The sequence below is a fragment of the Peromyscus eremicus genome, chromosome 5 (assembly GCF_949786415.1).
Source record: "Peromyscus eremicus chromosome 5, PerEre_H2_v1, whole genome shotgun sequence".
Taxonomy (NCBI): Eukaryota; Metazoa; Chordata; class Mammalia; order Rodentia; family Cricetidae; genus Peromyscus; species Peromyscus eremicus.
In genome coordinates this window covers 69955119-69967149 of record NC_081420.1, presented here as the reverse complement: position 1 = coordinate 69967149, position 12031 = coordinate 69955119, and the positions used below count along the sequence as shown (strand labels likewise).

Below are 12031 nucleotides of genomic sequence, written 5' to 3'. Positions count from 1 at the left end.
TATTTTGGGGGGTAACTTACAACAAGTAAAGGATTAGGTTATAGGGTCTGGGAGAGGTGAAGTGCAGTCCAGCAGTGTTCTCCAGAGAACTCTGCTCAGTCTACCATCCAACATGCAGGATTACCAGAAACCAAGAGAGCCGGCACATCCGGATCTCAGGTCTTAAGGGCTCCGGTCTCAGCCCTGCCTCAGAGGCAGGCCATAGGTAGGTGTGACAGTTACCAGAAGCCTCACTGGGGGTAGTACTTCCAGGTCAAAGCTGGAACAGCTACCCACTACAGTCTAAAACATTTTAAACCATCGAGTGCCTTAGCCTGGATAGTAAGAAAAGGACAATGAATGGATGTTTCCAAGTGATCTTGATAAGTTCCATTTTTAGGGACATTGGGAAATAAACCAGTTATTTGGGGTAAATATTCATTGTCTTCGATTTGGCTGTTCCTGGTGACTTCGGTGGAACTGGACAGTAGTTCCTTTTCCTTCTGAGAAACTGACACAGTAATCTCTTTGAGGATATCTGGGTCCTAGGCCCCTAACGCCTCTGAAATATCAAGTTAGAGTGGGAGTTCCACACGGGATCCAGGACATTAAAAGAAAGTGGAATGTGATCCCTAAGTGGGATCCTGCTTATGAACTACAGGAATATCTCCCAGGTGGGGCAAAAAGGGAAGCTAGGCAGGACATCCATGGCACATGCCCACCAGTGTGTGGCTGTTCCACAGAGCTTCTGTGTACTCCTCAGATTGGCTCATCACATTGTGGACCAGTCCTCTGACTTATCAGAACCCACCAGATCCAAATGGGAAGCTTTTGACTTCTGATTGAAAACACCGAGTTCTCTCAACACAGTATATAACAGGCCGACAACTTACGAACTCCAGACACTGTGGGATGGAAATTAACTTGAATATGAATCTTTCTAAACGTGACAAGAGTTTTCTTTTTCTTCAGCTTAGTTTCCTGCTCCCCTTTTTCTATTCTGTTGCTAGTGCTGTCCCCATTTTAAGACCCAAATTCAATCTGAGGGAGCCTCTGCCTGCTTCTGTGGGTTTCCTCCAGCACTGGCAGGAAGTGGTCCGGCCTGCTGTGTGTGCAGCTCACATGAACTTGGAATAGACAGATTTAGAGTCCGACTCCGATGCCACCACTCACATCACCCCAGGCCTCTTCTGTAAGTCACACTTTTCTCATCAAACAGGGAGAGAAACACCTCAGGGCAGCTGCAAGCAACATGAGGTAATGGAGCAGAACTGCAAGGTAGAGGGCCAGCCTCGGAATGACAGCCCCCACCCAGCAGCCGCTCTGCTCTACACACTGGAAAATCTAGACACGAAAGAAAAGAGGCATCTTTAATCTACCAGCTTGGTAATGCAACACACATTTTATAATCTACAGCCATAGGAAAGTTCATTTTACAATACTGTAACCATAATATACGACTTTCTCCTTTTTAGTATTTAATTACTTTTCCTCGTTAACATGTAAGGACTCTGATTACCTTTTACTTTGTTGCATGAGATTTCATTAAATGGATTACTATAATTTAACCACTCAAGTTCTGTCAAATATTTGAGGCATTTGGTACTATAAATAATGTTATAATAACATTTCCACAAATACAGCTTTTCCCTTCCGTGACAGTCTTGCTTCATTTCCAAAGCAGGTGTTTGGGGTGAGCCTGAGCTCTCCCATGACTTCCACTAATTTTGACAAACTACTTTCCATTAGTTTGTACAATTTGTACTTCCTCCTCCAACCTCATAAACGTCATTCTGTTTTACTTTACTTTTTTTTTTTTTTTTAAGATTCAAGCTTTACTATGTAGTATAGGGTGGCCTCAGACTTTCATTCTTCCATCCTCCACACCTGGCTAAAACCCACCAGTGTTATAATGTCCTTTCCAGTATGCCACACTGATGTCGGGCATCTTGTGTTCACCAGGTACATGGCACGCACTGATTGGAGTTCTTTGCTTCTAATTTCACCGCCCTCATTACAAACCTCTGAAATAACTTTTAGCTCCCTTCTGTTCAGATGAGGGTGTTAAAGTTCAGAAGTTCCCAAGCTGTGGCTGAGGTCACACAGCAGCAAAGTGTACTAGACTGGAATTCAGACCCTACCGTGTGGCTGTCCTACCCTGTGCCTCCTCCCCATCAGCAGATGGCTATCCTGTTTGAACGTGTGGTTTGTTGATTCCTAGCAAAGCTGATCATTCTCATATGCCATTTGTCATTTGTTCTTTAGCAACTTCTACAGAGAGATGGAGTGAGTCCATCCCCCACATATCATTTATCCATCATGTGTCTGCACAGCCTTCTCCCAGGAGACCCCATCCCATCTTGTTGATTTCACCAAGATGTCAGTTTATAGAAGAACGTTGCCTTGTTTTCTTCCTCCTCCTTCCTGCTAACATAAGGAATAAAACGTTTTCTACAACTTTATATCATCTTTTCACATCATTCATGCATGTGATTTGGATCTTTGATTGGCTTGGAATGTCCTGTCATGAGTGACAATGAGCTCAGGTGATGACAAGCCACAAAAACATTATTTGACTAGTTACCAAGAATATATTTATCTGGTTGGTTGGCTGAACTTTTTTGTTTTGTTTTGTTTTATCTGGCTTGGTTTGGTTTGGTTTTGAGACAGTGTCTTGCTGTGTAACCCAGGTTTGTTGAACTTACTTTGGATCTTCCTGCCCCTGATTCTTGAATGCTGGGATTACAGGCATGTACCATTGCCAATCCTGCTCTGCCCTACCACCCATCTCCTTCAAATTTCTCTTCTGTTGGGACTCAACTGTGGAAGTGTTTGGTAAATATGTGATCCAAACAGTATGGCTAGCCTTTGAGACTGCTCTTTCATGATATCCAGCAACACCTTTAAAACTCCATCGATTTACTAAACAAAGCTGTTTTTTATCTAATAAATCTAAACTTGAGCCACCCAATTTTCAAACACACCCAGTACCTGCATTATGCCTTGCAATATATGCAAGTGCCCAGGCTGCAGCTTCCTTCACTCCAGGGTCAAAATCTTCCAAGCATATCACCAGAGAGTCCAGGGCGCCACAGTCAACTGTGGCCTGTGCCAGCTGAGGAGAGTGTTTACCAACTGCTCGCAGCACAAAGGCAGCTGCTTTCTTGTAGACACACTACAGGGAAAAGAGAACAAACCCAGACTCTAAAATAGCCTGAAAGCAACACAGAACATGGCATTAACGTAAAGCACAGTGCCTCTGAATGCAAACAATGCAAACAGCTGATTCTTTGCTATCCCCCATTGCTTCTGTTCAGTAACTAACCTGGAGGAGAGGCAAGGTTTAAATTATGCTGCAAATGTTTTACTCTGAAGCATGCATTTGGAAATTACATAAAATCAAATACGACCATGGCACTTTCTGCAAATTCATAAAATAATGGGGTTTCTGTATCTGCTTGATACTGAAAGGTTCTGCTTGGCTCCTGGGAACTCTAGAATGTCTCTGTCCACTGGATACCTCTTTTCCTTTACTTCCTCTCAACCTCTAAGCACAGCAAGCTCTCCCGACCTCAGCAAATCATCCTGAATAGCAGCTATGCTCCAAGATACACCTAGCAATCACAGGCAGTAAGGTAAAACATTCACACTTCTAAAACTTCTCCTGCTTAAAAAAAGAAGATAAACAATAGGATATCTTATTTTTTCTATCCTAGAAAGGCTTTTTTAAAGATAAAAAACAAGCCAGCCATTGTGTGAATTGGGAATGCTGCTTCATATGTGTAGTATGCCCTGTGTATAAATTTCATTTGGCTAGGGAATAAAAAACTGGAAGTGAAACATAGAAGTAACACGTTTCCCTCCATTGGCTAAAAGGTTACACACGCAGGAAATATCTGGCTACCACACAGTTGTTATGTGACTAAAATAACAGAGAGGTGATCTCATAATTCTCTGTTGGTTTCATCGATTATTTGTTTTTTTAAGATAAGGTCTCACTGTGTGTACTGGGCTGACCTGGAATGAACCACACAGCTGACGCTGGTCTTGAACTCATAGAGATCTGCCTGCCTCTACCTCCTGAGTGCAGACATTAAAGGTGTGCGCTACCATATTCAGCTGATCTCACTATCCTTATTAATATAAAACACAATTAATCTCCCACTTGGCATTGCCAGTTTTGAGTTCTTTATACTAACTATTGTCTTGGTTACTTTTCTATTGCTGTGAAGACACAATGACCAAAGTAACTTATGGAAGAAAGAATTTCATCAAGGGCTCACGATTCTCAAAGGTTATAGTCCATGATCATCAGGGTCAGCAGCAGGGCAGCAGCCAGGCAGGCATGTCTCTGGAGCAGCAGCTGAGAGCTCATATCTGATCCACAGCCAGGAAGCAGACAGAAAACTAACTGGAAATGGCTAGCACTGGCTTTTGAAACCTCAAAGCCCACCCCCAGTGACACACCTCCTCCGACAAGGCCACACCTCCTAATCTTTCCCAAACAGTTCCACCGACTGGGGAAACAAGCATTCAGATACTTGAGCCTAAGATGGCCATTGTCATTCAAACCACCACATTACTAAAGAAGGAACAGCCAACTACCTTCTCTGAAAGATTTCTAGTCACTTAGGCTAAAAACATAAACAATAAAAATATCAGGAAAAGAAAACATACCAAGTGTATTTTAACAAGTTATATCTTAAACAGTGGCACATGTTAATATAAAAAATATACTATGCTAGTACTGATGTTTTAATGTGGCATATTTCCTTTTGTTTCTAAAATTATGTCAAAAACCCAGTCTCTACCAATTTATTCAAAATTAAGGTAGACTTTTAAAATAACTTTCTAAAGACTTAATAAATACATTATGAAATTCCCATCCTTATTGTACTTTATTTACTACTTTATTATAATCATAAAAATAATGTTGGCACATTTCTTGTCATTATCTTAAACTAATTTAACTTTTATTCTGTAGAATTACCAATTTATAATGTAAAGTTATCAATAGCTACCTGCTAACTACCAGTGCCTAATTACACTTTCTGATCACTTTCTCCTGTACATTATTAATGTTTCACATTTCACGTTCTTATTCCTATAACCAAAAGAACTGAAAACAAAAAGTAAAATCACAGGGCCTAAGTGACAAATAGGGCGTGGTTTGCAGCCACTTCGAGGTGGCAGAGCCTCATGGGTAATAATGCATGCATTCTTGTTTTTATTGTAGTCAAGCCCCCTCCTCACTTCTCTGCTGTTAGACATCTGTTTACAACTAGTGCACAGTCATTCATACTCGGCAAACTGTCAAGACTTTACACACGGGAGGCAAAAGCATGAAGCCTGCTCTCCAAGGAAAGACTGAATGGTCCAGAGGAAGAAAGCCTGGCAGTCCATATGGAGCAGGAACACCCACAGAAAAATGAGATTTCTATAATTCCTCTAAAAGGCATCAGAAATAAACTTACAAAATAAAACAAATTTCTGTAGTTAAGATGTTTTAGTCTGGTAAAATAAATACATCATGAAATTCCCATCTTAATTGTGATGCATTCCTAGTGTGTGCAGGTGTTGCTGCTGTCTGGTTCTAGAACATTTTCACCACCCAAGAATCCTTTACAGGGCCAGGCAGTGGAGGTGCACACCTTTAATCTCAGCACTTGGGAGGCAGAGGCAGGCGGATCTCTGAGTTCGAGGCCAGCCTGGTCTACAGAGCGAGATCCAGGACAGCCAGAGCTACACAGAGAAACACTGTCTCAAAACCCACCCCCAAAAAGAATCCTTAAAAGTAAGTAGTCGCTCCCTCGCTTCCCTTCCCTCAGCCTTCGGCACCCAGGAGTCTGCTTCTGCCTTATGGATTTGCATATTCTGTATATTCATATAAATTCTACTATGCAGTCTTTTGTGTGTGGCATCTTTCACTTGGATAATGATTTAAGAGTCATCCATGGTGTGATATTTATCAGTCCCAGTTCCTTTTTCTGACACAGCAGCAGTCACTGTGTGGGGAATGGGGTGGATGGCATTCTGTTTTCTCACTGATCTGTTGATGGACCTGCACTGCTCTCCCTCCAGACCACTGAGAGCCATGCTGCTCTGAACACTTGTATATGACTTTTGTGAGCATTGCATTTAGTTCTTTCCGATGCATAGCTAGAAGAATTGCTCGTCCATATCACAAACCCTGGACTCACTACATACCTGCAGACTTACTTTCCATAGCGATCATGCCGTTCCACATTCCTTCCGGCAACAGCCGAGGGTTCATTTCTCCACATCATCACCACACTGCTAATTTCCCTTGAAAATATTTGTCATGCTCATCCTGATATGTGGGCCACACCATGATAAGTGATACCACACCATGCCTTTAACTTGTACCTCTTACCAATGCTGCCATGTTTCTCTTTGTTTGTTCACCATTTGGAGATGTTCTTTGGGGCAAGTATCTATTCAAGTTCTCTGACCATTCTTCAGTTCTTTTTTATTTTTTTGTTAGATAAGTAGGAATCTAGTCTTAAGGTCATCAAAAGAAGGTGCATACCTGCATTATGATAAACTAAGAGTGGAATGAGTAGTCTAAAACTCTACTTATAGATACCACATAGTCAGAGAAACATAGAATAACACCAAAGTGCTCTGTGTGTGCATGTGCGTGCATGCGTGTGTGCGTGTGTGCGTGTGTGTGTGTGTGTGTGTGTGTGTGTGTGTGTGTGTGTGTGTGTATGTGTGTGTGTAGACCAGAGGTCAACTTTGGGGTCATCCTTGGGAAAATCTTCTGATCCTTTGAGATAGTGTCCCTCTTTGGCCCAGCTCATCAATTGTGCTAGACTGGCTGGTCAGTGAACCCCACAGGTCCTAATGTCCCTGCCTTTCATCCCCAGTGCTGAGATTAGAAGCATGTGACACTGTGCCTGCCCTTTGTACATGAATTCTGGAGACTGAACACGGGTACTGGTGTTAATGGGGCAAGCAGTTTATGGACTGAGGTATCTCTCCAGCCCCCAGAGAGTGTTCTAAAGAGAGTTAGAATGCTTGTTTACTCGGAAAAATGCTTTCTCAAACTTTCCATGTGACACAGTCTCTCCCTCAGGGCTGTCTCTCACTCTTTCACCTGCATGCAAGGGTTGCTGAAAGCAGCTATGTTCTTTCCCAGGGTGCTAGCCTCTTCCCTGAGGTGGATCCTAGAGCTCTGAAGTGTAGAGAAACGCTGCATATGTCTAATCGCCTGAACTTTTTGCATAGTTCTCTTAAATTAAAAGTAATGGAAAAAAATCATATCAGTCCCAAAGCAAAATTCCCTAAAGATGTTCTCATGCACACATAGGAATCCAAGGTTGTATTAACATCTTAGTAATTCTTCAAGTTTACAACTGTGCCAAGGTTATCAATTTTTTAAATCTAAGGGGAAAAAAAAACAAAAGTTTTTTTAAAAAGTCTTACATTCTGCTCTGCCAGTGAATAGACAAGCTGTGGAAGAATGTCGCCCTTCACCACTGCTTCTGCTAAGTCATCATTGTAGTTGGCCAGCCTCCCCAGAGCCAAGGCAGCAGTCTGTTGAATCGTTGGGACCACGTCCAGAAGAAGAGGCCTCAGCAACGACATTATACCTGAGTTAAAGTGTGAAAACCAGAACTCGGCAAAAGTTTAGTTTAAAAAGCAAACCATGTGATTCAACATATATACAGTGAGAAAATGAAGGTTTAAAAACAAAACAAAAATCAGTAAAAAAAATAAACGAAAGTGAGCTAGGCATAGTAGTACACACCTGTATGTAATGCCCTGCTTTCAAAAGGCTGAGGCAGAGGAATCATGAGTTCAAAGCGCTCTCTCTCTCTCTCTCTCTCTCTCTCTCTCTCTCTCTCTCTCTCACACACACACACACACACCCACACACACACACACACACACATACACACACACACACACACACACACACACACACACACACGAGTATTCAGTGAAAACTAACTGGATACTTATAGAGGTATCTAACTGGTCAAGACACAAATCATGCTAGCCGCCAAAATTACTAACACAGTGGGAAATACAGGCTCTGGAGCTGGATGAGAATTCACATTTCTGACTCAGCAGGTAAACACCTATGATGTCATCAGGAGGAATGTGGAGAGAGGTTAGAGCATCTGGGGCAAAGCCCAGGCCCCAGCCCACCACCTTAGCCAGTCCTCTCTCTCAAGGATCATTCCAGGTCCTTTGTTCTATTCGGTCTTTTTTTCTGACTGAACTACATTTTATTACGGAAAATGTTTTCAGGCTCTATCTCAGACCTGAGAGCCAGGAGAGTCATTGTGTCTGGCCAGTACTCACACTCACAAAAGGCACAAGTGGATCTTTAAGCAAATCCTTGTGCTAAGGAAGCATTATATGTCACTAGCTCTCCCATAGTATTTGTGCCAGGGTTGACTACACAATGGCCACGTGGCCATCATCACCACAGTAAGTCATTTATATGGACCGGGCGCTTCATGCAAAAGCATTGCTCTGGGAGCCTTCTTCTATATTAACTCACCCAACTCTCACGACACACCCAAGGACTTGGTCCTCTCTTTATGTCCATTTCACCAACGAAGAACTGAAGCTGGGCATGACTAAGTATATTGTCCACAATTAGGAACTAATGGAATGAATCTAGAATTCAGACATTCTCTATTGATAATTAGTGAACAAAGGTGTATTGGGAACTGAGGAGGCTGGGGAGGAGAACCCAATAACAAATGCTTTATGGTTACCTTACAGGACATTTCAACTCTTCACACTGACTTTATCTTACTATCTAAAGCCGGCAAAGTGCCATGTGCTACTTCTGCCTTAATGTCACTACATAAGTCTAAAGTTACAAGGGATAAGGACAGCATTCAAACTGGAGCAAAGTGCTCCTTGACTTTCTAAATGTTATTTAGCATACACATTTATTAAATTTCATATCACTACATCTATTCTTTAAAAATATATCCTGGTGGGGTCCAGCAGCTCGGCAGGTAAAGGCACCTGTCACCAAGCCTAACTACCTAAGTTCCATCCCCAGGACCCACATGGAGAGAACCAACTTCTTCAAGTTGTCCTCTGACCTCCACATATACCCTGTGGTACATAGACACCCACATAAACACACGCATACACATTACACAAAATTAGTAAATAAAAATGTAATAATTTTTATGAAGAATATATATGTATTTACGTATGTGTTATATATTCTTATGATAGACAAACTCGAATATTGCCAAATATTCTTGTATCATTTTATATTTAGAAACACTTGAAAGAGAAAAAAATAGCATTTACAGTAACACGAAATCAGACCAAAAATAGCACTGCCAAATAGCATGAGCTAGAAACAACTATGCTTGTCAAGATGGATTTAATTATGCAGCCTGTGAGTCTTCCTAGTTTTCCAGTTTCATTTGGTTATTATTTATGTGTTTAAATTGGCTGGATTGGACCATGCTCTATAAGACCACAGCTGCCTGTATGGGAGAGGCTGCCTGCTCACATGTGCTTCGGGATCTGTGTTAACCAAGCCCTGACATTCGTGAACGCTGTTTATTCTTTTATCTAGACCTCCTAATACAGAGAGCATCAGAAGTCTCATGACAAAAGTTTAAAGCACAGAATAAAGGATTAAAATAATTACCAGCTGGGCGGTGGTGGCACACGCCTTTAATCCCAGCACTCGGGAGGCAGAGCCAGGCGGATCTCTGTGAGTTCGAGGCCAGCCTGGGCTACCAAGTGAGTTCCAGGAAAGGCGCAAAGCTACACAGAGAAACCCTGTCTCGAAAAACCAAAAAAAAAAAAAAAAAAAAAAAAAAAAAAAAAAAAAAAATTACCAAATGCTGACATGGGTTATTTCTGGAAAGATTCTAGATATTAAAAATATATATATTTCTTTTTAATACTTCATTATTTGTTTTGTTTTGCTATGATAAAATACAAATGACAAACTTACCATTCTCATCGTTTTTAAGTACATGATGAGTGTGTTGTCTGATTACAGTGCTAGTTAACAATCACCAGCTAAGAACTACCTGTCTTCCGTAGCAGCTATGCCACAAAGGGCTCAACATCTCTGCACCCTCCCCATCACAGCTGGTCTCCATTTTTGAAAATGGTGGCTATCCTAATGGGGGTGCATCGGTACTTCACTGTGGCTGGTCTGCATCCCCCCAGCTAAGGCTGTTGAGCATCTTCTCACGTGCTTACTGGTCATGTCTATGTCGTTCCTAGAAAAATGTCTATTTAAGTGTTTGGCCCCTCTCTTCATTGGGTTGACTTGTCAAATGTCATTTGCCATATTTATAATAAATATATGACAGTTTTATTAAAGAGGCCAACAGCATAAACAGTAAAGTATCACAATGAATGCACCTTTGAGACCACAACCAGAAAGTTGCTTAAAATAGTTTTTTAAGAACCACAATGTGGTTTTATGTTTTTTTTTTCTTTTTTCCAGATGAATCTGGCATTTCTTTTTTTTTTTTTTCCTTTTCTCTTTTTGATATATGTATGTGACGGCAACAGCTTGTTGCCTTTTGAAATATGTAATTGAGAAAACAGTCAATACTGTGTTATTCATATTGGATTGCATTTTAAATTAAACTCTGAATTGTTAGGGATGTGAAAAACAGCCGGGCATGGTAGTGCACATCTTTAATCTCAGTACTAAGGAGGCAGAGGCAGGAGAATCTGTGAGTTTGAAATCAGCTTAGTTTCCGTAGCACATTGCAATCCAGCCAGGGCAGCACAGTGAGACCCTTCCCTGTCTTTAAAATTAATAAATAAATAAAAATTATAGAGCTTACAGTGCATTGTTATCTAGGATTATAATATTTAATTATAAGTCTTTATTATTAACGGTTTGTTAGTTACAACTAACCAACTACAAATCTCCCAACTTCGGAAGTTTTCAGTTTTTATTTCACCAGTCCACACAGTCAAAGGAATTTTCTTCCTTTTATGTTTTCCTCATTTTTCAAATACATCTGGCTCATAAAATATTAAGCCAGGGTTGGAGAGAGAGCTCAAAGGTTATGAGCATTTGCTGTTCTTCCAAAGAACCTAAATTCAGTTCCCAGTGACATCAGACAACTTACAACACATGTAACTGCATCTCCAGGGGACTCTGAGAATCCACTCTAGGGGGCACTCTTCTGCCTCCTCAGGCACCTGCACATAAATGCACAAAGCAACACACACACACACACACACACACACACACACACACACACATCTTTTTTAAAATGCAAAGCCAATAAATGGTTGGTAATTCTTTTTCTTCTGTTCCTTTGCGCCAAATCAGAGTTCACTTTCTATGTCAGTTTATCTGCCATATCATAATATTTCTAAATTCCTTATTTTAGACAGAAGCACAATGCAAATTTTTTAAACCTCCAAAATTACAGAAAATAGGACAGTCAGTTTGAAATACTTTGAATAACTTTTTTCAATAAATGACCTTGTGAAGGGTAACTTTTTATTAGAGAAGAAAATAAATTTTCAAATATTGCCCCAAATGTCTACCTCCTAAATTACAGCTTATGCTTTATACGTCTTCAGGCAGTCTTCAGGCACTTCTCTTTACTTGGATGTGTTCTTACCTTTCCACAGGCATGGAGACTTCATTATTCTAAGTTTGGGGTTGAACATGTACCTCAGTGGTAGAGCACTCACTGTGCTGCCTGGTCTTCTGTCAACCTGACACAAGCTAGAACTATCTGAGAGGAGGGAGCCTCAGTTGAGGAAATGCCTCCATAAGATCTGGCTGCAGGGCATTTTCTTAATCAGTGATTGATGGGGAAGGGCCCATGGTGGGTATGCCATTCTTGACTGGTGGTCCTGGATTCTGTAAGAGGGCAAGCTGGGCAGACCACAGGGAGCAAGCCAGTAGGCAGCACCCCTCCATGGCCTCAGTTTTAGCTCCTGCCTCCAAGTTCCTGCCCTGTTCGAGATCCACCCCTGGCTTCCTTCAGTGATGGACTACAATGTAGAAGTGTAAGCCAAACAGACCTTTTCCTCCCCAGCTTGCTTT

The 12031-nt window shown here is 41.4% G+C and overlaps 1 protein-coding gene across 2 annotated transcripts in view; it reads right to left on the bottom strand.

Annotated features, from left to right (window-relative positions):
• The window catches only part of Spag6 (sperm associated antigen 6), a 60914-nt gene that overhangs the window by 33659 nt on the left and 15224 nt on the right, over positions 1-12031 (bottom strand). Inside the window, exons 3-4 of one of the 2 annotated variants that reach the window (XM_059263651.1) lie at positions 7429-7595; positions 2971-3154 (exon numbers count right to left, since the gene is read on the bottom strand). The exons of the other annotated variant lie outside the window; for it this stretch is intronic. Coding sequence (XP_059119634.1) covers positions 2971-3154; positions 7429-7595 — 351 coding nt within the window. The remainder of the gene's footprint in view (positions 1-2970; positions 3155-7428; positions 7596-12031) is intronic. 2 annotated transcript variants of the gene reach the window in all.